This window comes from Pinus tabuliformis, chromosome J (assembly GCF_031772625.1).
Source record: "Pinus tabuliformis cultivar Carrire ecotype Pingquan chromosome J, CPIR1, whole genome shotgun sequence".
Lineage (NCBI taxonomy): Eukaryota > Viridiplantae > Streptophyta > Pinopsida > Pinales > Pinaceae > Pinus > Pinus tabuliformis.
Window position 1 is genome coordinate 551,049,747 of NC_142295.1, and position 27,673 is coordinate 551,077,419.

At 37.5% G+C, this 27,673-nt stretch overlaps 1 protein-coding gene across 2 annotated transcripts in view; it reads left to right on the top strand.

Moving 5' to 3' along the window:
* Window positions 1–24,629, top strand: part of LOC149228193 (putative E3 ubiquitin-protein ligase XBOS34) — a 285,882-nt gene extending 261,253 nt beyond the window's left edge. The window contains exons 9-10 of one of the 2 annotated variants that reach the window (XM_089378092.1): window positions 23,344–23,435; window positions 23,531–24,574. In XM_089378092.1, coding sequence (XP_089234218.1) covers window positions 23,344–23,435; window positions 23,531–24,259 — 821 coding nt within the window. In that variant the 3' untranslated portion in view covers window positions 24,260–24,574. Of the gene's footprint in view, window positions 1–23,343; window positions 23,436–23,530 lie in introns of both variants that reach the window. The other variant, XM_089378093.1, reaches the window with a different exon arrangement.
* Window positions 24,630–27,673: the final 3,044 nt, after the last annotated feature.

The following is a 27,673-nucleotide window of genomic DNA, read 5'->3' on the forward strand; positions in this document are numbered from 1 at the left end:
ATGACTTGGTCCGCCTTCTAGATCATTCTCACCCATATTTTGATTAATACCCATTAATATTTTAATTTTCCAAGTTTAGACTTAGGAACTCCATTAAAAATATTAATTATTTTTATAAAATACAATCCAGGTGGAACTTCACCAAACGGTTTTTAGGTTCTTTAGAAACTCATGTGCCTTAGCCTCTCCACCAATTTTCATGGCTAGAGAACTTCCAATGCTACCAAAAACTAACATCAATCAATTTTATCAAATATAGGCATACATACCTCATCTCTTCCTTTTGGTCATCTAGACTTCCTTCAACAGCTTCCTTGATCGAAAGAACTTCAATCACCTTGACCTGCTTCACTTCTTTTGACATCATACCATCATTCCATGAATCCCATACAAGGTGGAATTCTCGGTGAGACACTTGCTTCTTCCAGTAGGTGAACCTTCGATGAAGATTCAAACGGAGGATCTTGATCATCCTCATCTTGCAAATGCTCCTTTTTGAATGATGTATGATAAGCTCTATACGAGATGACTTTCTTTACATAAGTGCTACTTATGCTTCTAATGAGGTTACCAAGAACTACATCCTTCTATAGGTGACAACCATAGGCTTCTATTTCAACTATCTTTCATGCTTCTTTATGATGATGTCATGAGCTATGCTTTCAATCGTATGCTTCTATGATGCCATCTCTTGACATGATGCATCCTATCATGCTTCTAATGATTCCTACCATGATAGTTATACTTTACAATAGAAAATATGAAACAAAAACTTGAAAAGAACTAGGTGAGGAAGACTATCTCAATCACAGTAGAGGTCTTTTACTTCCTCCTTCTTGGATTTCTTCTTTTTAGCTTCTTACACTTCTTCAATCATATGGGCTTCTTCCCTTCCTCTTTTGTTGTTGTCCTTCTTGACATTTGGACAATCTCTCTTGAAGTGCCCATATTCATGACAATGATAGCATTGAACCTTCGACATGTTCTTCTTCTTTTTCAGAGGACCAAGCTTCCCAAGCTTCGCTTTTCTTCGAGTCATGGCAACAAATGCTTGAGCTTGCTTTCTTGATCCTACATCGATTTTTGCCTTCAGCCTAGTTTCTTCAATTTTGCACAATGAGCATAGATCATTGAATGGAGTAGCTTCCTTCTTCCAATAGATGCTGGATGTGAAGTTGCCCCATTCCTTCAGTAGTGCATTGAGCAATATGGTAGTCATTTCCTTGTAAGACATTATTTCTCCCAACTCTTGGAGTTGGTCTCTTATTTCTAACACCCTCATAAAGTATGAGGCTATTCCTTCTTCTTTTGATATCTTCATTTTGTAGAGTTCTTGCCTTAACGAGATCACTTCTTCTGCAGTGCTTATAGAGAACAATTCTACAAGTTTGTCATATCTTTCTTTTGATGTTTCTATTTTTGATACATATGGAATGAGGGGATCCTTGATGGATTCTATGTGAATCCTTTAAGCCCTTACTTCCCCTTTCATGTACTTTGCAAGAGCTTGATTGTGATTGAGCCCTTAACGTGTTCCACAACTTCATTTTCTATGAGGATTAAATTAGTCCTCTTCTTCTATGTAAGAAAATTTGTAGACCCGACCAACTTGTAGCTCTCCTTGCAAAAAAATATTTTATAGATTCATATGTGGACATAAAGCTTACTTGCGAATATATTCCTTGATGACAATATCTTCAACTTGCTGCTTGCTTGATTTTGATGATGATGTACAGAATGGGAGATTTCTTCTTGAAGAAGATGCCTTTCTTCAAATAGTGATTCTTGTCTTAAAGAGGGAGATCTTGATTTCTTGATGATGCCAGCAACTCCTTTCTTGCTTCCTTTGGATGAGTATACTTCAAGATGCTTCAATCTTCTATTTAAGTAGAGATAAGTGTCTTTTGAGATCTTCTTCCTTGAGATGATGATTTGAGCAAGGTTCCCAAGAATTCTTCTAGTGTAGATGCCTCCTTTGAACGAACGAGGGTTTTTGACTTTCTTCAAGATGATGATGTGATCCTTGTCCTCGAAACGCCTAGGAGATGAGACAATCTTCTTGATGCTTTGATGTCCTTTATACTTTTCTCGAACTTTGATCCTTGAGTGTCCTTTATTGGGCCGCCCTTGCTTGACTTGTCACCTTAGCTCTGATACAATGTTGAGAAATCTAGGGTAGTGAGATGTAGGATATTTCTCTTGCAATGATAACTGCTTGTGAATACTTTTAAATTTTCTTGATTAGGTTCTTCTTTAGCTTGATTATTATTGTGTTTACTTCATCAAACAACTACCAAAACATAATGAATAATGAGACAAAGGCCACAAGGTATAGGAAATCATCAAGGGCCAAAAGCTCTCCAAGCTTGAGAGGAAAACCCACAAAATTCTCCTTATAGAATCTTCAATTGACGAATTCCAAGACCAAGACCTTTGACCAAGAACCTTTCCAAGACCAAGTCACAATGCTTCCTTGAACAACACTCCTTCTTCAAGTCAACGATGGTCAATTTGTATTTTATACCACTATTCTCAACTTCTTTTGAATTTCGACTTCTTAACACAGACTTGCAACTTTCGGCCTACCTGTAACCACAGATATCCTACACGCGTGAGATGATTGAGGCTGTTTTGTGAGGCTTCTCTCCTTCGCTTGTCTTGTAGACTTTCTTTTGAGACTTTAGCCAGCAAATACTTCTTCCTTGAGCTATATCTCGGTTCTTTTAAGATCTGAAATAACCCTAGATTCTATCAAACGTGCGAGGTAATTGGCCCAGAAACAGTCCCTAAATGCTTTGCTTTTCTCCTTCTTTCCTTTGTTGTATAAGAGACTTATTTTCTTCCCTATCTTGCACTTCTTCCCTTGACGTGGATGCTTATTGTTGGTGGTCTCCCAAGTGAGGCTGAGTCCTCTATATATAGGCTCCTTTCAATGCTATCTAGGCTGACTTATCATTACCCTAGGTTGACATGTCCTTTTGATGACGCTGACATCTCCTCATAGCTTCTTTTGAAGGTTGACTTGTGATGAGCACTTGTGACAAGGCCTTGGAGGGTCTTTTGACTCTTACAATGACTTAAATAAATATATAACATGCCCAAGAAGGGTCTCCCATACATGACAATGACACATAAGCCCTAGAAGCTCTCAATGGGAGCTTTGACCTATAAAATAAATTTCCTTGTGCATGAAACCCATGCCTCAAGATCAACAAAAATAAATTTACTTTTCCCATTACATCAAATTTCAGGGAGGCCGAAAATTCAAGGAGTGACCAGATTTTAGAAATTTCTTGCACATAATTTGAAGTTGCCAAGTGATAACCAAATGAGTTCGAACCACTCTCTATATATACGCATCCATGAGGTTGAATAGGTCCCTTCCAGACCCGACTTGTCCAGGCAAGGCCGGCTTGGTCTTATGGGGTCAAAATTGACTCTTTTGACTCAAATACAATTCTTTTTCATTTTTCTTCCAAAAGTCTAGCTGGGACTTGACTCAAGTATAATAGTAATAGATTGACTCATGACAAATATACTTTTGACTCAATAAACTCTAGAAGCATGAAGAACATGCTTGACTAATGAAATAATAATAATAATAATATCCTTTTCTTCTTTTGGTTTTTACATGAAATATACAATGACGCAAGTAAAATGATAATTATGAAGTCTGAACCTAGTTACGTTTTCCAACATTTGGTAAGGGGAGAGAACAAATTCACTGTTAAGATCGGTCAATCTTCCAAAGCGCCCCTTTATCCATACTAAATTCCCCAGACAAACAAGTATAAGCACCCAATTTCAAAATGATCAAATTGCCTTTTGTATAGTAGCCCACCTTTATCCAAGTGGTAATTCCAAATGGTGGGACGTGTATCTCTGATGTAAATGGCAGAGGCACATGACATATCATCGTCAAATAGTGGCTTTTAGGGGTTGTTGTAAGGCTGGTTGTCTAGCTAGATGTCAAATGTAGGAGACAAGTTTTCTCCTATCGGATTACCCGTTTTGGTGGGTAACACTCCTTATTTCAACATTTATCTCTTTCTATGTAGCCTTGTCTTCTTCAAATTTCTCAAACTAATTTTGCAATTCCAATCTAATGTGTTCTATCTCTTATGTTGGTGTTGGACATGGGGAAATTTGGCCTCTTATATCAACCAAAGGAAATCATTGTTTTATGTAACTAATTTCATTGTAGATTTCTCGTGATGATGAGATAATCAAAGTTTGAATGTATGGTACAAATACAAATGTACAAATTACAAAATAAGGTAGACCATATTCATCAAATTTCAAAATTTAGAAGGAAGTCCATAATGTCAAATACTTATAATCCCTGAAATTGTTTCACAAAATTTAAAACATGGTCAAAATTTCTATTCTTATGGCCTACTTGTAACGTCATAAAATTGTAAATCATTAAGAGCACATGGGCTAACAAATGCACTAGAAGTGTTATCATCAAACTCATCGACAAGTGGAACTCTATCACCATTAAGCTCATCTAGTGAGTCACCATCACTACCAAGATCATTATCTTTTGCCCTCATAATGGCTTCAAACCATGGTTGAGAGGAACTAGATGAATCTACATCCACTCTACTCAAGACCAATTGCAAATTATTGCGAACGTAAACAAGATCTTCCAACCTTAAAGATAGTAATTTGTTTATTTTTTTTACTTGTATATGGTTAAAGCTACTCCAATTCCTTTCACAAGTAGAGGCACTTGATCCCTGGCTCAAAACACGAATTGCAAAATGTTGCAATTAAGGTGTTTGCAATCGAAAAAACCCCCACCTTCTCCCTAGAGGAATATTGGGCCTATCTTGTATGGTAGAAGTGCTCCCGTATATCCTCTCTTTTGACCTATAATCTCGAAGTTGCTCTCTAAGTCTCCTGGCTTCTTCTAATTTGGGTCAACTACTCAATAGTTGTATAAAGGCCACTCATGACTTCTACATCATTATTTTCTTTTATCCCAAACAATCCAGGATCCAAATAACAAGCTACTGCATAAAAAAGGCTATGCAATATTTTTCATCATTCATCTATGACCTTCCATATTTCCATGTATGCACTTTCCACATTGTTAAAGGATTTTGCAATAGCTTCGTTACAACAATCCATGCCCTCATAAACAAAATCCATAGAAGGGGTGTTGCTATCAACCATGAAAAGCATATCGATAAATAGTTTACATAATTTTAGATACTTCACAACACTTTCCCAGAAATAATTGCCTAAAGTGATTTGTTCCAACTCCTTCCCTTTAGCTTCCTTTGAAAGGTGATAGTTTTCCCACTTAGTGTTGTAGACACTTCTTACACTTGTCTTTTCCTCAACCAATCTTTTCAGAGAAATGTAATGTGGTAAATCTGGTCTCACAAGGCCTTAGTAGCTCTCTCGATGTTTGCTTCCTGTACAAGCCCAATGTGAGTTAATGGTTAAATATGAGGTGAGTAATTTGTTTCCCCATCTAAACTGCATCATTAATCCATGGAAACTTTTACTAAATCATGTAACAACAATTCAAGACAGTAATCAACCCAAGGGGTCCAACAACTTTTTTTGTATTTTTCCATAATCATCTTTCCAACTCCCACTCAATTTGAGGCATTGTTAGTTACAATTAGGACCACATTTTCTTCTCCAACTTCAATGTTTTTTTTCTAAAATCTTGAAAATGTATTAAGAAGTCTTCTTATGTCCCAATGCGCCAACTACCTTCAAAAATATTACCCCTTTAGGGAAATAAACCAACACCTTGTGACTCATATCTGATCAGCCATCTGATAAAATTGTGCACCCTGTTTCTTTCCAAGACTCGTTGATTTTTATCAATCTACTTGCCACTCTTTCTTCCGACCTCTCAAGAAGAGTGGTCCTTATGGTCTCAAAACATGGAAGTCCATATCCTTTTCCAAAATCTACAATCATCTTACAAGCATTTGATAAAATAAGGGTTTCTCGCCACATTCAATGGGATAGAAGATTCAAAAAGCATGTCAGCCACAACCTCATCAACTTCTTGCATTTTTACAGGTTCCCAAAGAGAGTTTATGTCGTTGCCCCACTTGATTTTATTGACTGAGATGAACTTCCAATAGTAGCCATGCTTGAAGAAAATGAGGAAAAGGAGTTGTAATTTGTTGCATTGTCTGTTTAAATGCATTGTTCTTTGTTGTCTTGCACCTGCTTGGCCTTTTTCATTCTGTCATATTTCTGGATACACATTTTTGCAGCCTTCAATGCCACCTGATTTACCATTAGGGATAGAAAGTAGATGGTCCTCCCTTCTGGTTAAAAATCCAACAAACTCAACATTAATTTGCTTCTATGTTTGGCATTCTAAATCCTAACATTGATATTGATATCAAGCTTCAACAACTAGATTAAAAGGAAAAAACCTATCTTATTTAAATTTCCCAATCCCAAGGGTATTTGTGAAATTTGAAAATTTTCTTCCTTGAGTAATGCTACTGGAGTTAAATTTGGAGGAGAGATTTAATTGAAAAAAATTACAAGCTATAGAAAATATTAAACTTACCTCGGTATTCAAAGTCCAAACTCTTGAGTTTGATCTTCATGTCGCAGTTGTTTCTCCTCAAATGTGACACCTTGGTAGACTAGCAACAACTCAAGAAGTGGGCAGCCACCCGTGGGGTTACATGTTACTGCATACAGGCAAGTTGCAATGGCAGCCAAGCAAAGGCTTTACACTTTAGTGAGGGAGGTTGAGTCATGGACTCATAAGTGCTACGAGCAGATTAAGGCCACTAGAGGGTTTACACTTTAATAGGGATCAACTTTCTGACTCAATAGAGGGTTTACACTTTACTGAGGGTTGAGCCATGAGTAAAGTCGCAGACAACACTGAACATGGAGGGTTGACTCGTTGACCTGCGAGCAAATAGCATGGAGGCCCAACTCACCAAGCTGTGAGCAAAGTCACAGAGAACATTGAAGTTCTAAATAGATAGGGCTGATTTGTCGACCCACGAGCACTCAATGTTTTCACTATTTTGGTAGAGGGCAGGACGTAGGGAGCTTGGAGCACAGAATGTGATGCTGCAGTGATGGAGAACAATGTTATCATAATCGAACCAGAATTGGTGGAACCGGCCGGTCCAGTTGTTTTTGGCACAAAACCGATCCGAACTGGTCGGTTCAGGATCGGCTTTGTTCTGTTTGTTCCTTCCCAGGTGAACATAAAAAAAAAATTGCCTTTTTTTATTTTTTTCTTTTTCAATTGGTTGGCCCACTTCTAATTCTCCCCTAGGCCAACCTAATATTCAAGCCTATGGTCCTCAGCCTAATATTCAAGCCTATGGTCCTATTATTGCTATGCATTTCATGGTAGTGTTAAAAATTTAAGTAGAAGGATGGAAATGAAAGATTAAGGAGAATGTCACTTCTTAAAGTAAAAGTGACATTCTATTAATCTTTCATTTCCATCCTTTTACTTAAATTTTTAACATTACCATGAAATGACTCAAGATGTTTGAGAGTGGTTCCAACCTCATTGGATTTCATACGGAGAAAGTAGAATTTTAGATTTCACTCAAAATCCAACAGACTTAACAATTTTTCAGGATATTAGGATTGTGGGGATTGCAACATTTCCATTGGATTTTGTCATGTACGAGGGTAAGGAACTAGTATTTAATAAAGAGCACCAATCCCTCTATGTACTTTGATGTTAGTGGCAATGGTTGTCGAACTCCTCTATCATGACTCTACTAAAAATGTACTCATCAATCAAACAAAATCTTGATTTGACATGCTATGCTTTTTCTATCTTATTTTAATGTTTAATGTTTAGAGGGTTATATTCATGATAAAGATCCCAATATAGGCAATGATTGCAGACTCGGATGCTACTCATTCTTCAAATGAGGATGAGGAGGATGATCAGGATGATGATTCTGATGATGACATTGACAATTAGCACTTGTAGGTTGTAGCTGTAGTATTGTAGATTATAGTATCATACTATCATGTTATTTTGAACTATAAAGGCCTTTTAGAGCCTCCTGCTTGATGTTTTTTGGTTCAACGATGTTTTGCACCAATTGTTATTTTGATTATATGCACTATTATTTGATATATAAATGAGAGCTTTTGCACATTTGTGTATAAATGGGTTGGATTCATATGGATGAACATGAATATATATGTTTTTATTTAAAATATGAATATTTTATGTGTTTTAGGTAAACCGATTTTTTTCCCCGTTTTTTACCGGTTCTGGTCCGGTTCTGACCAGCTCCTAGTCTGCAAGGTTTTTCGGTTCTGATAACATTGATGGAGAATGAGAATAAAAAAAGTGAAATGAGGAAAGGTGCAAGCGACAAGGTTTACAATTCAACTACACAGCAAGACCGTCAGGTTACACTAACACAGTTGAGAAGCATGATGGATCAATGCATTGGCGACAAATTGTTTCAGCATGCCAAAATTTGATAATCGTGCAGTAGATCCCATATTTTTAATTTTTTTAACAAATTTTAAAACCTAGATCGACCCTGATTTTTTTCCAATTAAATTCATGATTTGGTTCAACTTGAGGTTTGTCTTTTAGGCTAGGAAAACCTAGGTAAACCCTTTTTTGGGGGGATTTGCCAAATTTTGAATCTGAGCCTTCAAGTTCGACGAATTTTATGACTTAGTTTTCACTAAAATAGTCGTCAAATATTCTTTTACTACATTCCAAGAATCTTTTCCCAATAAACATAAAGCATTTATATTCAAGTTACATGGAATACTCCATATAGGCCTTGCAGTACTTATATTGCCTTCCGTATTGTAAAATATAAAAGATGGTAAACTGTGCTTCCTAGCTGTCTTAGTCTATATTTGATCTGATAGCTTGATGTTTCCTTCAGGACAGGCCAGAGCTTGCTGACACTAGTTCAAGATTGAAATTAGAGCATCATATTTCCTAGAAGCCAACACATTTAAGTTAAGATGTATTTCGCTTTCATATTCATGGTCACACTATATGTTAGAATTAGATACCTTATCTTCATACATGAGGATTCAAGGTACATAGCTCTACTTATTAGTGAATTTGTTTTGCATAGGCACCACCTACGAAACCGGATTCGTCCAAACCCCTGGACGAATCCCGAATCGGACGAATCGGACACGATTCTGTCCGGACACGTGTCATAAAACCATGACTCGTCGTGTCATATCGGGATTCTCCGTGTCATGAGCGAGTCAGCAAAAATGGTAAACGTGTCGCGATTTTGGAGAGGAGTCCTGGTTTCGGATTCGTTTTTCCGCCGGCTGTAGGTTTAAGTTCGCTGTTATAGTTCCCATTTGACCGCATTTGCAACCTTAACATCCATTTGGAGCGATTTGGAGCGAGTAACAGCGATTTGGAGCGCATTGCAATTTGCAGGTTTAAACTTTAAGGTTAGTTTTACTTGTTTTATGCTGCCAGGGAGTGGTTACAATATACACTATTTTGTTGGGGTTTGCCGCTCTCGGCCAAAAGAATGCTTAACGTCCATACTTCATTGAAGCAAACCAAATTCTGATGATTATAATGAATGAAGTGTAACCATGAAAAATTAAAAACATTCTACAGAGCACAGGCCCCGTGCTCAATCGTTCATATTCCTTCTACGGTTTTGCGTGGTCTCAGAAACCAACAGGTTCAGATAAAAGCATTTTTTGACATCATACTCTCAGTTGTGATTGCATTTTTCATCTAACACTTGCAGTGCCCGCCTGGAGTTCCACGAACTATACCCTCGTACAAGAATGGTTTTGATATGCCTTCACTGTATATTGAGATTGTTGCTCAAGGTGACAACTTGATGTGTCTACAAGGGTTAAACACTTTCACAACAAATCGTTATAAACTCTAACTTACTGATGCCAACATCCACTGTAGCCGCTTCAAAAGATCAGATATCCACGATTTACATCTGTCTTGTTCACAACTTCGATTGTGAACAAGACTATTACAAGGTTTACACAATACTAAAAAAAATTGTTGAGCTCACATAACAGACCTGATGTCCGTTATCGGGATTATGACATGTCATACCCTCGTGTCATATCGGGATTAGCCTTCACTGTTCAGAAATTTAGCTGTAGAGCAGGTTCCTAGCTTTATTACCTTACCTTTTGTGAAGAAATACACCGTGCTCCAAAATATCTGAGGTTTAAATTGCCCCCCACAACTCGGATTTCTGAGGCACATTGAGCATCCTTAGAGCGAATTCTGGGCAAAGTCTTGGCCCTCTTTCCTTAAGTTTTTTCACTCTTTCACAGGGTCACACATCTGAGGTTTTTCTGTGGTTTTTTGGCCACCTCAGAGGCTGATTTTCAGCCCCCTCTGATGGTATATTTCTCTGAATTAGATGTAGGTCCTGAGGCCTAAATTTTGGCCCTAGAACAGAAGCAACACAGTGGCAAGCTGAGGCATCTATATAAGGCAACTTGGCTTGTCTTTCCAAGGCCTAACCCGACCTTATCTGAAGCAAGCTCTGAGATTTCATTGGACTTGATTCTTGTTCATTTCTTTTGCTGTTTGCATTTTAAAATTTTTACAGCAGTTTGACTGTTTGTTCAATTTTTTTACAGGTTGAGGTAACATGGCTCAATCAACGGCAGGGGCAGCAAGGAAGGGCAAGAATGTCATGGGTAGAGATGCTCTTCCTCCCCCAATATCATCAGAGTCTGCTGCAAGTAATCTTGAGGGAAGAGGAGTTAAAGACAATGAAAAATATCCATTGTGGAAATATGCCGCAAGAGAGGATGGGTCAAACAGCAAGGGAAAGGGAGGAGGCAATGTGCAATGGAAATGCAGCTTTTGTAACATTTCTTTCACAAGCACATATCACCGTGTGAGAGCACATTTGTTGGCTATACCTCGTAAGGGGATTGCAGCTTGTGAAGGTATTCCTAAACCAAAGAGAAAAGAATTGGTAAAGGAGGCCAATGTTGGTATGGAACATGTGGCACTGGCTTCAAAATCAAAAGCACCCAAGGGCAAGAATGAAGACCCCCTTCCATTTTTGAGGAAAGCCACCTCCAAATTTCCATTTGAGAGTTCTACTTCTACTGGGCAAGCATTAAAAAGAAGATCACTTGGTCCAATGGACAGGATTTTCCAAAAAGAGAGACGGGACGAGCTTGATCTCACCATTGCCTTCTTTTTCTATCAAAACTTCATATCATTTAATGTTGCACGTTCACCTTTATTTGTTGAGATGTGCCGAGCTCTAACTCAAGGGGCTCCAGCAGGGTATGTGCCTCCTGGGTCAGAGAAGCTGAGAACCACATTGTTGACGAAGGCAAAAAAAGAGGTGCAAAAAATGCTCGAGCCTATTAAGGCATCATGGCCAACATCTGGGGTTAGCATTGTTTCTGATGGATGGACAGATCCAGCACGACACCCAATCATCAACTTCATGGTGTCTTCCTTGAATGGTCCAGTTTTCCTGAAAGCAGTGGATACACTTGGCGAATACAAGGATGCACAATTTATGGGTGAGTTATTTATTAGAGTTATTGAAGAGGTAGGTGTTGATTCTTGTGTGCAAATCATTACAGATAATGCACCTGTTTGCAAGGCGGCTGGCATGATTGTGGAAGCTAAATATCCACAAGTGTTTTGGACACCTTGCATTGTCCATTCATTGAACTTAGCACTGAAATCCATTGCTTCTGATGTGCTTTGGATTGGAAGCATTATTGAGGATGCAAGACATATCCGTAACTTTGTGCAAAATCATACAAATGCCCTCACTATCTATAAGGAGTACAGCAATCTATCATTGTTGAAGATTGCTGATACACGGTTTGCATCTTCATTCATGATGTTGAAGAGGTTGAGGGAGGTCAAGACTGCTCTTGGGTCCATGGTTATTTCTGAGTTTTGGTCTTTTTGGAGAAAGACAGATCAGGCAGCCTCTAAAAGAGTGAAGGACACGGTACTAGATGATGCTTGGTGGGAGAGGGTAGATCTAATTATTCAGATCATGGACCCTATCATCTCTTTGCTTCGAGTTGCAGATACAGACAAACCCATCCTAGGAGAGGTTTATGAGGGATGGGATTCCATGATTGAGTCTGTGAGGAGCATTATTCTACAGAGTGAGTGCCCCCCGTATGAGACATCACCAGAGGCCTTCTGCGATACCATACATGATATTCTTGTCCGCAGATGGGACAAGAATTGTACACCTTTACATTGTTTGGCTCACTCATTGAACCCCAAATACTACAGCCATGAGTGGCTGAATGGTGGACCTTCCCGTAGATTCCCTCCTCACATGGATGGTGAAATCTCACAGGGGAGGAAAGTGGCGCTTCAGCGGATTTTTCAAGATAGTGCATTGCTTGCTGAGGTGGAGGATTCCTTTGCAGAGTTTTCCACTAGCACTGGTGGGTTTGCAGGTTATGATGTGATTAGAGACAGGGGCTTAAGAAGCCCTACTCTTGGTGGGCATATCATGGGGCAACAAGCCGTCCTCTTCAGCAGTTAGCCATGAGGCTCCTCTCTCAGGTGACTTCATCCTCTTGTTGCGAGAGGAATTGGAGCACATATGGGAATTTGCATACTGTGAAGAAGAACAGGCTTGAGCAGTCCAGGGCAGAGACAATGGTGTATGTGCACACCAACCTTCGTCTTATTTACAGGCAGAGGGAAGAGTGGTTGAGGGGAAGACAAAGATGTGGGATGTCTTTCCTGAAGATATGGGTCTGGACACCACTGTTGAGTTGGCATTGGCCAACATGGATCTCGGTGATCCAGTGCTAGACCCTATTAGTTTTGATGACTCAACCTCCATACCAGCAGATGCAGAGGCGACTATGGATACAGGGGAGGAGGAGGATGCAGAGGAGAGCAGTGGGGACCATGATGATGGGGACAGTGATGCTGATTCTGATGCTGATTGATGGCTTGAGGGCCTGAGGCTTTTATACCTATAGAGTCTAGACTTATAGTTGTTTTATATTTTCTATTTCTATTTGCCATTGGCATTGCACCAACACTACCTATGTAACAGATTTTGATTTGATGACTTAATGAGAAAACTACAGTTGTCAGTGTGTTTATCTTACTATCTTAGTATCTTGTAGTTGTAAGTTGTCTTTCAGTTATACTTATGAATTATAATTTATGAATCATGATTTAAATTTTTAATAGATTTATCATTTATCAATTATCATTTATGTGACCAGTACCACTGACATTTATTTGAATTTTGTATGTACTATGCATGCTAATAGCTATAGATGAGGATCTATGTTTGAAATCAATAAATTTGTATCATTAATTAAAATTTGTGTAAGAAATATGCTAATAACTAATTTTTAAGATATATATATATATATATTTTAAATATATATATATATATATATATATATATATATATATATATATATATATATATATATTTTTTAATAAAATAATATATAACGTGTCCTAACCGTGTCTTGTTCCGGGGTCAACTTTTCCCGAATCCGACACCACGAATCCCGAATCCTACGTGTCCCGAATCCTCGTGTCAGGTGACTTAGGGCACCACTTATGAGGGATATAGACAAAAGAACTAGACTCCAAGTTATTAATTCTTTCTAGCCATTTTTGTTTTATTGTTACCGGAAACGCTGCCCCCAACTCCCAAAAACGTCTTTCGGTGTTTCGGATACAGAAACACATACAAAATGGCTTGGAAATGTTTCCGCCACGTTTCACTTTTTCAGAAACAACCAACCTGAGCTCGAAAACCATTCAAAGGAGTTTCGAGAAAATTTGATCCGTTTCCAGAAAATTTGGATACATTTCCAGAAAGTATGGATATGTTTCCAAGTTTCCAGGATTTCAGTTTTCTAGGTTTCCAATGTTGTAGGCACTTTATTGCAAGACTATATTCTAGGTTTATTTGTCCAGAGCATGTGAATGCAACTGAATTCTTGCAGACATTATATCCACTGATTACAGCGCATCTGAAAGTGAACATTTATCTTGAAAAAGGATTCATGACATGATAGAGTTATTTGCCAACAAGTTTTCAACGATCCCAGATCTAAAGAATGGAAACCTGGAATTTGGAATGGAAACCCATAAGGTATCTTTGAAATCAAGAAGGAAAGTTGTTACCCGCAAAGTTAGCTAGTGGAAGCAGTTTCTTTGCATTAGGTTAAATTTCTCAGCGTCTCTTTACTAGTATGATACTTTAGAATACTTAATTGCTTAAATTATGGCATCTTGATTCTTGGTCATATGATCTTAGGTTGTGAATAAATAAATCCAACTTACTTCTTTCTATGAATTTTAGAGCATCTCTTGTTGTAGCTACTGGAATACAATCCAATTTATAATGTGTAGACGTTGTTATTTACAATGATTAAATTTACATTATATTCGGTGATACTAAACAATATTTCTATGTCATGACTCCTTTAGAGTCTAGACCAAGATACTGTGCAACATACTATTTACAAAGTCAAATTCACTATGTTGCCTCTGTGTTAGTGTTGTCAAATTCATTAGAAAAATATATAATTTCATGAAGTATGATGTGACTCTGAAAACAATCTCATATTCCTTTAAACTATGAGTGGGTATTGACATTTTAATCAAAGGTGCCAACTTGAATGTTATAATAATCATTGATGATGATGATGACAATGTTTATATCGAATTGATGGTGATGATTTGTTTATGTTGAATTCATGATTGATTATGTATTTTAAAATATAGAATCTAGATTCTAAAGACTAAAAAATGAATGATAATATGAAATTTTTATTTTATCATATATATATATATATATATATAGATATCAGTGAAGATAATATTGGCGATATATTGCCAAATATTGGAAATATCACGATATTTTTGGCTCCCGAAAATATTGCGATATTTCCGAGATATCGGCGATATCTCAGCAAAATATCGCAAGACGATATAAAATATCGCCAGGCGTGTTTTGCCGCGGCTAGAAAAAGGAAAAATCGTTTTTTTTCCTTCATTTTTGTTTCTGAGTGTTAGAGAAGGAAGGCGAAGAGTTTTGTGGTGGTTGTCAAGGAGGGTTTGAGGGGTTTGAGGATCAAACAACGATTATCACCACCAAGATTTTTTTGTGGATCAAAGATTGAAGAATAGTGAGACAAACTTCATTTCTTTCATTAATAGGTATGTTCTTAAAAACCCCTGTGTTAATGATTTTTTCATAGATTTAGGGTTATGCTTGCTTGCCTCTTTTCCTACCAACATTTTGTTTCTTTGTTTTTTTCCATTTGCTATGATTTTCATGCCCATGAGCCAATGCAAGGGTTTTCTCCATATTTGGACAGCAAGCTTCATTTTTTTTTCAACTTTCTTATGCACCCTCTTATTGCCATTTTTCATTCACATTGCAAAATGCAAATAATGTAGTAATTTTTTTTAAATGAGGTGGTTATTACTTATTATTTTTTGTGTTGGGGGGTTTAATGCCAATTTTTTGTTTTTTTTGTGCCCTAGGTTTGAATTAGTTCACTACAAATGTCAAATATGCCAAAAGCCTTGGACCCATTTTGGGAGTATGGGGAGGCTGTTGGTGGGGCAAATCAGGCATATATATCATGCAAATTGTGTGGGACCAAGATGTTAGGAGGGGTTACACGATTGAAATACCATCTGGCTAGACTCTCTGCACATGATGCAGATGTAATGCCTTGTATGGTTTCTAGTGCAGAGGTTATACAAAAAGCTCTTGAAGCAATTGCTGAACAAGACAGAAAGAAAGTTGCTAGGGAGAGGCCAATGGTCTCAGATAGATAACTGCTAGTTTTATTTGTTTTGCAACTTTTGCTACATGTAAGTTTATAACTCATGATGATGAAATACTTTTAAAGTTTTATATATGTGATGTTGTTTTGTTTGAGTCCTTGATTGGACAATTATTAGGGATCTGGATCAACAGGATATGTGATGTTATTTTGTTTGAGTCCTTGATTGGACAATTATCAGGGATCAACAGGATTTGGTATCGCCTTTGAAGTTTGATGTATCATTTCTATTTGACATCATATATACCAGTGCCTTCTTCATATTTATGTGCCAATGTGTTTAATTCATGTTGTTATTGCTTTATATGTTTAGAAATATGAAAAAAATGAATATATTATGCATTTTTTATGTTTGCCGATATTGCCGATAAGATATTTTTTGGACCTTCGTCGATATTTTGCTGATACCGATATTTTGAACACTGATATATATATATATCTATATATATATATATATATATATATATATATATATATATATCAGTGTTTTTAAAAACGACCGAGCCGGCTCTGAAACGGCCGAGCTAATCGAGCCAGACCCATCGCTAATCCAGCTCAGCAGAAAAAACGGCTCAGTGGCCAGTTTGTTACCGAACTGGCCAAGTCGGTCACCAACTCGGCCGGTTTTGTAACAAACCGGTCGGCTCGGCTGAGCCCGAGTTAAACCGGCCGGTTTGGCCAGCCACAGCTAAAAACGCTCAGCCAAGCGTTTTGGGGGGGAAACCGGACCCCTAAATCGATTCTAATTTGGTTTTAGGTTTTTTTGAAGTCCATTTACCTCTCCCAAGCCTATAAACGCTACTCAACCCCCTCACATTTCCTCACAGCTATCTCATTGCATTTGTGTGAGAATTTGTGAGGAGTTGTGGAGTTTGTTTTTGGAGCAGCAATGAGGAGCTTCTTGGGCAGCCATTGGAGCAACATTGAGGGGGTGGTTTGTGCCTAGAGGTATTTTTTTTTTCACTTCTAAAATCTATTTTTGCTTCTTTTTTTTGTTGCAAATGTGGAAATTGAAAAGAGTATTTTTTGTAAAAGAAATGAACATTGAAGCAATGTTTTTTTTTTTTTTTGGTTGTTCAAATTTTTTCCTTTCATTTCCAAGTCCAAATATAAGAAAATGGCTCCTAGAGTGAAAGATGTTGCTTGGGCATATGCTGAAATGATTGATAATCAAATTGTTAATTTTCGGTATATTCTATGCTTAAGAGCAATTTACTTCAATTTCTTTATTATCCCAATATCAATATCTAGTTTAGCAATCACATCAGCATGATAGTAAAATGCAGATAGAACATAAACATAAACAGTAGAAGACAAGCCAAGACAAGAGGACACAATATGTGACACCAGCCAAGGACAAACCTCAATGTGGGGAAACCCTTGATCAATTCTCTTATATTCTTAAATAGTTCAGCAGAGAGAGATAGTACAAATTTACAGATTTGATCATTTATGACAGCAACAGAAAAGCCCTAATCAAAAAAGTCAATGCTGGTCAAACATGGCTGAATTCTTCCTCTAAGCAGCTCGGTCAAACGTCAACTTCGACCTCCAACAACAAACCGAAGCAATCCAAAACAACCCGAAAACGTCCAGTCAAACGTTGGTCAACAAAAGTCAAACTACAACCAGATATAGCGCAATGAATGTTGGTCAAATAGGAGGTTAAATCACCTCGATTTTAGTGCCAAGATCTGTGGCCTGCCAAGGAGAAGCTGCCTCACCTAATGCGCAGTCAAAAGAAGGTCAACGCTGGTCAACGCAGCCCAAAATAGCAGCCTCTGAAATTCGGTCAAACTGGTCAATGCAGCCAAACAGAAAACACCCTCCTTCCTTCGCACGTGTGAGAGAAATCTGCGAGATTTGTGTACCCAATCAAGTGAGGAGAGAGAGATGAGTGAAGATGAGATGATGAAAGAATGACTTGAGGTCTCCTTTTATATGTAACGTTGAGGATGAGCTGGGGGTTAAAATGTCTGTTTTGCTTGCTAACCGACCTTGACAATTTGTCAATAATACAAATAAATTTATCTTCATTTTTACATGTCGGAATCGGATGATATTTAGATCAATCCTACACCTCTCGGAGAGAGGAATCCAAGAAAAATATCAGCGGTCATAAATAAGATGACCCATGTAGAGTTTGGCCTGGAGGGGGCTTTCATACGCTGAAACAATACTTGGCTGGCATTAGAGGCCAAATTACCCCATGTGAAACACCATCAGCACAAATTGGGGAGATTAGGAAGGAGTTGCTAGATAACTTTGAGAAGTTTGAGCAAGAAAAAGCTAGGCAAAAAGAAAGAGGTTGAAATTGGGAGGAAGAGTATACAACAAATGATGGCTGCCAACCCCAATTTTGCTTATGAGGTCTCTTCATCTATCCCTTGCACTAATGCACCCAACCCCTTCCGCTATTTTCCTCCCCCTTTGGAGTCTATTCAAGACAAGGGTAAGGGTAAAATGAAAAATAGGGGTGATATCAAAAGTTATTTCACACCCTCCTCTCCATTAGATGCACATGGTCCTCAAGCTAGTAGAAGTCATATGCAACCCACTTTAGATGACCATTGGAAGAAAGAATTGAGAGAGACTGTTTGTGATTACATAGCTAGATGGTGGTATGATTCTGATATCCCCTTCAATGCTTCTTGTTCACCATATTATGAACCTATGTTTGATGCCATATTTGCTGTTGGAAAGGGCTTCAAAGGCCCTACTATGCATGAGTTAAGGGGATCTCTTTTGCGAAAAGAAGTTTCCTCCATTGATGAATATTTGAAAGATTTCAAAAGCTCATGGGAAAAAATAGGATGTACCATCATGTCAGATGGATGGATTGATCAAAGGAACCGTACCATCATAAACTTTCTTATCTTTTTCCCACAGGGAACCATGTTTCTAAAATCAGTTGATGCATCTGATAGGGTGAAAGATGCACACTTGTTGTTTCAACTTTTGGATGAGGTTGTTGAAGAGGTGGGGGTGGCTAATGTTGTTCAAATCATCACAGATAATGCCTCTAACTATGTTCTTGCTGGTAAAATGTTAGAGGAAAAACACAAAACCATCTTTTGGACCCCATGTGTTGCACATTGCATAGATCTCATGCTTGAGGATATTGGCAAATAGATTGGGTCAAGAACACTGTAAAGCATGCCAAAAGCATAACAAAATATATTTACAATCACTCATGGATTTTGAGCTGACGAGGAAACACATAGGGGGCGGGGATATTATTAGGTCTGCCATCACTAGATTTGCAACTCATTTTTTGACATTGCAATCTATGTTTTCCCAACATAGAATCTTGCAAAGGGTGTTTTCCAGTGATGAATGGAATAAATGCCAATGGTCTCGAAAACAGGATGGCAAAGATGTGAAAAAGAAAGTTAATGGAGAAATATTTTGCAAAAGAGCGGCGAAGATTGTGAAGGTTGCTGAGCCACTAGTTAAGGTGTTGCGGTTGGTGGATGGGGAAATATTGTCTATGGGCTTCATTTATGAGGCTATGGATCAAGCAAAGGAGAAAATAAAGGCAGTATACAAGGATAGAGTGGCTAAGTATGGGCTCATTTGGGCAATCATTGATGAAAGATGGAATAATCAACTCCATTGCCCTATACATGCAGCTGGGTTTTTTCTGAACCCAAGGTATCATTTTAAAGCTCTGGAGGCAGAAGTTTTGACTAGGGAGGTTATAGATGGACTAGTTGACTACATTGACCGCATGATCCCTAAGGAGGGTGATCAACTGGAGATACATCGACAGATCACTTGTTTCAGCAGAGCCACTGGTACCTTTGGCAAGAACCTAACAAGGATTGCAAGGGAAGTAGATGAGCTAGGTAAACAAACAATTTCAATTTTCAAATTCTTATTTTGTTAAATTGTTTATAATTTGAAAGTTGGATATAATTTGTTGAACTAACTCATTACACAACTATGTTTTTTGCAGCACGATGGTGGGAGGCATTTGGTAGCCATTGTCCTCAATTGCAGAAGTTTGCAATCTGTATTTTGAGTCAAACTTGCAGTGCTACTGGGTGTGAGTGCAATTGGTCCATCTTTGAGAGGATTCACATGAAGAAGAGAAACCGTTTGGAACAAAAGCGGTTAAATGATCTAGTCTATGTCCAATACAATCTTCGACTAAGACACAACCAATTGCTGAACAAAAGACCTGATACAGATCCCATTGTGTTGGAAGATATTGATCCAACATCAGATTGGGTAATGGAGTGTCATCCAACAAAGTTTGATTCTGATGAGGATTTTGGTATTGATTTGGATTTATAGACAAAGACATTAGCTGAAGTTGCTGTTGAACATAATGTTTAGTTGAATGCAGATCTACTTGTACCAGGCATAATTCGAAGTCCTCCAGTTGCAAACACTTCCTCTACTCAGCCACGACAGAAGCACATATCTCGTTTATCTCAGCATGTAGCTGTTGCGCCTGCTAGTGCTACTACTTCTACAGTTACAGTTGGACTCTAGAGATGGTGATGAGGAGGAGCCATGGGTTTCCGTGTCTAACTCTAATTCAGAGCCTAAGCCAGATGACATTTACTTCTCTAGCAGTAGCCAGTAGTACTAGTGACTAGTGATGTTTTACAATTTACTTTTATTGTAGAGGCCATTTAGAGGCTCCTTGGTTATGTGTTTTTGTTTTGATCTCTATATCATGTATGTATTGGACAGTGCACTGGGTGCCATTTTGATATAATGGATATATTCATGAACTTAATTTGATCATATGTTGTCTTCTCTCTATATTCTAATGCTTTGTGTTTGAAAACATGAATGAAAATCTTTAAAATTATGTATTTTAATAAAAAATAAATATTTAATGTATTTTTTACAACAACCGAGTCAATGAAATCAAACCGGCCGAGTCGATACCGAGTTGGAGTCGGAGTCGGAGTCAGAGCCGACCCTCGGCCGGTTCTGAACCCGAGTTGGAGTTTTAAAACATTGATATATATATATATATATATATATATATATATATATATATATATATATATAGATATATATATATATATATATGTCGTTTCCTTGCCATATCGTATCTAGATTTTTTGAAAATTTGTTGTATCTATTTCAAACCCCGTATCTGTTTCTGTGCAACTTAGTTTTATTGTCAAGCAGAAGCAAAACATAGTATTTATGGGAAGATGTATCAGTTGTTCATTGTCTTGAAAACAATACTTACGCAAGCCTTTAATAGAATCTTTCAATTTCCATCTGGCTATGGCCTAGCAGCAACTTGGAGCAGTAGTTGTGATAATTATCCTGGTTCAAATCCTGTTGGGCATGTTCCTCCCTTTTGTGGGGTGTACCAGACATGGCTATTGATAATATTGAATATTGTTGTAGTCTTTGGGAAGATTATATATGGTGCTGGCAAGGTACCTGCATACCCTATAATCTTTACCTAAGTGTGTGAAAGTAGGTCAAGCTTCTTTCCAGTTCCACTGTTGATTTGGGGTAGCATCGAATGTTCTCTAGCCACAAAAATTGGTGGAGAGGTTAAGGCACATGAGATCTCCAATACCCAGAAAGGGTTTGGGCAGATTCTAAACAGTTTGAGAGATATTAAAATAATTAATATTTTTAATGGAGTCCTTAAGTCTAAACTTAGGGAAAATAAAATATTAATGTGAATTAATATAAAAATGTGTTAGAATGGTCCAAAAGTCATGAATCAAGCCAGATCTAATCTTAGCCGCTGATTAGGGACTTAATCTCAGCTGTTGATTTGTCAATGAGAAAAGTATAAGAGGAGGCTTGAGGGTCACTTGGAGAACACACCAAGAGATCAAGATTTCAACTTTCTAGGGCTGGGTTTGCTGAGAAAGTTGAGAGAGTGATCAGAGTTGCAGCTGAGGGGCAGTGAATACAGAAGCAGAGAGGCAAAGATAGCGCTAGGAGGATCAATGCAGTAGCCGAGAGTCAGGGACGCAAAACCAGCTAAGGGTTCATGCAGAGCCAGCGAGGGCTCACGCAGAGGTAGCCAGGAGTTGCGTAGTGCCTTAGAGAGCCAGCGTGGGTAACGCAGAGGGCCAGAGGGCTGACGCAGTGCCTCCAGAGGCTGACGCAAGCCAAGCCAGAGTGACGCTGGGCCAGAAAGGGTTGACGTTGTCCCTAGAGGCTGACGCTGGGGTTTCGTGCTGCGGATTGGAGCTATGAAGCTGCCGGAGTGATTATTCGGGGTTTCAGCCGGAACATTTGTCTCTGAAGGAGAGGTACTAGTGCCGAGATTATTCTCTATTCGGTGAGCTGGTTTTGGCACCCAGATTGTATTCAGAAATTGCATAATAATAAAACCCTCAGATAGCGGCACCGGTTTTCCCGCATTTGGTTTTTCCGGGGACATTAGTCCAAAAACAACGGTGTTACTTGTGTGCTTGTTTCTGTTTCCTTCAGTTGATGACCTGTAATGTGTTGAGCATGTACTTGTATTTATTTCTAGTATTTACATGGTAAATAACTTGTTAATTAATAGAAAAAGTAGGTAGGAATAAATTAGTAAAGTACATGAAGGGTTTCTAATGGATAGACTTAGAAATTCCAACATCTACCGTCCCTAAAATAACAGGTTCCCATTAAAAAAAATAGAATCTTTCATTGGACATGCATGATATAGGCAAAGGCTACATCATTCATGACTAATGGTTTTGCATTTTCTTCGAAAATGAGATCGACCTTGGTTATTAGATACTTTGTTTGTTTGAGGGGCATTCTTTGACAACAAACTAAGATTGTAGAAGAGACCCTCTCATTACTATAAACTTTCCACCAAAGACATTATCAGGTTTAAGATTGTTGTACAATTGTTGATGATCAAGAGTCCTGTTCTCTGTCAATAACTAATATTGAAATGAAATACAATATTGAATATTATTAATGGCCAAAAATGACTGAAAGGCTTATTAGAAGGCAACAGGACAATCTACGATGTACCCTGAGTGGCTTACACAACCCTAAAAATAACAAAAATGCATTACAAGAAAAGTATAAAATCTTAAGAATGATGTCATTATATTTGTCGAATTACAACTTAAAAATCGATACAGTACCAGATTGCATGATGTAAGGGATGATTTGATCTACGGTCTTGATAAGAAAACCATTGGGTGTTTGTAAAAACTAAGATAGGTTCCTCTGTATTCTTTTCTCTCTGGTGCTATTCTCTTTGCCCCAATTTCTACTTTGGATGCGTTAGTTATATATTTCCATACTATGGGAGGCGTTTATAACATAGGTGTCAATTACTTGTAGTCGATTGAGTTCAGTTCTATCGTTTAGTGTGGAATTATTGTTACCACAACTGGTTTAGACTACTGCACCACATAAAACTTTTGTGACATTTGACACATTTAGAACTGATTCAATGAACTTAAAAAATATGAATATGAGAGGGACTGTCGTTGCCTCTGTTCTCAAGTGTTGTGATGCTTTGCAGTCTTGACAATCTTTCACTAAGTTTGCCTTTGATCCAACAATTTTCTGTTCATGCCACAGAGAGTAGATATAAGTTTATGTCTGAGTTTGAAGGCGACAAACCACAATTGCGTAGATTATATGAAGCCTGCAAAGGGATCCGGATGGCTCAGGTATTCAAAATAGTTCCATGTCTGCATCTGCAGTTGTGCTTATGTAGTTCTCTATCTACCTATTTGTGTTATTGATCACTGATGTCTGGTGACAGAATGAAGTGAATACTCCAGTTGTTTGGGGAGGACCTCCTTTGCAGCCAAACCTACCTGCAACACCACCTGCAAACATGCCTCTCCCGGAGGATGTAGAACTCGCTATGGCAATTGCTGCTTCAATGCAATTTGCATCACAAGAAGGAATTCCTCCTGTATCTGAACAGGCTTCAACAAGTGACTTAAATGGCAGGCCAAATATATCAGAAGGTGGGGTACCTCCTGATAGAACAACGGTGCCATCGATTAATGATAAAACTAGTGGCTGGTCAGGTAAGGGCGGTTCAACTTCTTGCAATGGCTGGGCTGCAGATGAAGCAAAACCGAGCAGCAGCAGCACTGCTGAAACTCTGACAAATGATCCCACAGTTTCTGCAAATTCTGTTGCTGTGTCAGCAGCTGCTTGTTCTCCTTCAGCTCCCCCTCTGCCGGCAGAAGAAGTCCTTGGTCCAATTATTTATCCTTCCATTGATTTGTCTCCCATCGAACATGATTTTCCTCCTACTTCAGAGCATGGTACACAGTCCTTAGCAAGTTCAAGCAAAGCAGGGGGTGATACTTCTGGCACCTGTGTAATTTGTTGGGATGCTCCACCGGAAGGAGTTTGTATACCTTGTGGCCATCTTGCAGGTTGTATGTCCTGCTTAAATGAGATCAAGGTGAAGAATTGGGGTTGCCCAGTTTGTCGGGCTAGCATTGAACATGTCATCAGAGTATATACTGTATGATTGAGAATCCAAAACTTTGAGATAAAACAAATAAACAAATAACTCAGTAATTATATTTTGAATGGTGCAGGATCTAATGTCAAAAAAAATGCAGGAATCTCGGATGATATAACCTTCCGTTAGTCTGAATGTATTGTGTACATATTGGTGAATGTTATTTGTTCCTTATTTGATCAAGATGGTCAGAGTGCTGCTCTGAGTTCTGAATGTAGTTGGTGACATTACATTATATTTACAGAGTTTTGTATCTTCATCAATTAGAGAGAACCCTACACTGGTCCAGTAACTATTTTCCTTGCCATGAAATAATAGTCATATTTCCTTGCTCAATATATTAACTTTTCCATTTGTATGCATGAGCTAGATCTCATGCAGTTGCTGTAATGATGGCTGAGAATGTACTCTTTCTCATGCAGTTGCTGTAATGATGGCTGAGAATGTACTCTTTTTGAAGGGATTGCATCCTTTTCAGTAATATGAATATCAGTTTGTTTTGAGGTAATATTCTGTTAGTGGTTGTCAACTATACATTAAATTAAATATATTTTTATTAGAAAATATAATTGAATATTTACTGGTGACAAATAAGTCTTATAAATTATATATTAAATTTAAATATATTTTACTAAAATTATCATTAAATATTTACCAGTAAGGTTCACGGATGAAATGCATGTTTATAGATGAGCTTCAATATTTCATTTCATATAATAGGGTTTTAAGAACTCAGGAAATACCAAAATTTTAATAATTCATTTATTTAAATGAATTTGTACACATTAAACAATTTATTAATATTACCGTATGGTGTTTTGGGGGAAAGGGTTTGCTTCTACGTTGCCTCTTTTTTTTTTAAATTATGTTTTTGTTCATTTTAAAAATTATATTTAAAGTAATAAAAGTTTTATAAATTATTTAAAATTTATTTATTTATTCATTTAATTATTTAACTTCTGTGAAGGTTAACAAGTATGTATATATATGAGTTACATCGGATTTCATTACGGCAGAACTTTACGTTGTGTTGAGGAATAATTTGTCCTTTAATTTTTAAACTTAATAATTACAGAATTGTCATTTATTTTTTAAACTTGAATAATTACATATAGGTTGTAAAAGTTATATATATATATATATATATATATATGATTTAAAAAACTGGTACGTAAAGGTGATGGAAAGACAGTACATTAATCGATAGCTTGAGTGGGCTTAATGGTTAAGAGCATGTGTTTCCTCCTAAGAGGTCACAGGTTCAAAACTAGAGAGGGTAGAGTTGTATGCCTTCATAGGCTTAGTAGTCAAATCGCTACGCAGAGGTGGGTCCTTGTCCCACAAACGAGGGGGTCTCATACACAAATTTGGTGTCTGGCTTGGCTGTGACCTTAAAAATGGATATTATATTATATTATATTATTATAAATAAGTTTATTTTTCAGTTAATTTTTATGATTAGTGTTGGTTAAGTATTTTTAAATGTAATTTAATTAAAAAAAAATTAGTTATTTTTTTTTCAAAATTTAGTAGAGATTTGTTGGAAATCATGATTTTGAGTTGTGAAGTCTCTAATTATAGTGTTTTGGGGTTTTTATGAAAAAGAATCTATTTAAGATGAAATGAAAATGAAATGTTATTTTAACGTCCATGAGACTAAAACTAGTCTATGGGACCCCTAGTTCCTTGTTTTTTCGCCTTTTGCAATTCAATCATTTTCTTATTCAAATTGATGATGAGCTGGCCCAACTTTCTAACAATCCCCTCGCTGAAAAGATAATGCGAAGATACCAATGCTAACATATTCCCATAACGTTCTCTGATGTCTTTGAACGCATCATATTCCAAAATGAAATGTTTTTTCTGATTCCACTATCCCAGACGTGCAAAATGTACACACCCATTCTTCCCAAGCTTCTTTAGGCCTTTTCCACCATCCTGTTTCACATCGAAGTTGATGCGAGTCGGTTCTTAATTGAATAATAAGAACCTTTGCCTTCCACGAAATGCGAACTCCAATGTACTATTTTTGTTGGAGATCACACGTGAGGTTGAATTCCTCAATGTAGTACTTCTTCTTTCTACCTAACTCTTTTCCCCATACTCGTTTACGAAACTTCTCCATAACAAAATTCTTTAGCTCCTTGCTATTTGTGGGACAGGCATTGAGGTAGATATTCCATTTTTGCATCCATGTGTAGTTTTGTCTCATCCATGTTTTCTTTCTTTCACTCATGCCTTCATTGAAGATAACATTAGGCCATCTACCTACTCTCATTTGCTCAATTCTTTTTAGATATCTTATGAGCTGCACCATGGCAATTGCTTTGATGAGAGTTGCTCTTTTTTCACTCAACATTATCTCATAAAGTACCATAACTTTTTACTTTGAACTTGCTCATGACCAAGTGTTTTTGGATTTTCTTAATTTGTTTCCATTTTGAAACAGGGGTGTTGCTAGCACACAATTCACACCCATATAGCATCACTAGATAGACTAGGAGTCCGAAAAGCACTTTAATCGTTTTCCAATCCCATAACTCTTCCTCTCTACATTTGTTTTGAAGAGCATATAATGATTTCCACCCTCCTAAAATTCTCTTCTTTCTGCAGTCCTCCTAATTAAGTTTGTTTGTTGAAATCAATCCCGAGGTGCTTGTACTCATTTACTTTTTCAAGAATGTTGCCTTCAAAGAAAAACGTATACTAACTCTACTTCTTTTTATTAGAGAAAATCATTATTTTGGTCTTGCTAGTATTGACTTGCATCGCCACTGCTCTACAAAAATGCTCAATGGCATATAGGTGCATCTACAATCCATGGGCCGATTTAGCAATCAATACAAGATCATCAACATATAAACGAAGCTTTATCACAAACCCCCTTGACCAAACACCATCTCCACCTTGTAGATTTAGCCACTCTTCCATTTTATCAATATATAAACAAAAAAGAGTGGAGGATAGAGGGCAACCTTGCTTGACTCCAATGTCACTTCTAAAGCTTTATGAAATACCCATTGAGGTTCTAATTTTGACTTTCACCTCTTCATAAAGTCTATGGATAGCAGCTCTATAATGCAAAGGAATTTCAAGTTCTTGCATTATACGCCACAACTTATCTGTAGGGACTATGTCAAATGACTTTCTGAAGTCAGCAAAGCAACATAATACTTCTTCTTTGCCTCCCCAAACCTTTTCAATAATGTGTCTCGGCGTGATACCATGATCCACTGCAGAATACTTTGGCATAAAACTGCTTGTCTTTTTGCCCTCTTTTCTTTTACTTTTGCCCACTTATCGATTCTATTTTCTACCATGTTGCTGAAAAGCTTGCAAACAAAGGATTGATCATAATGGTTCTATAATTGGAAGGATTATTAATGTCTTTTCTTTTGAAAAGGGGTATTGCTAGGCTAG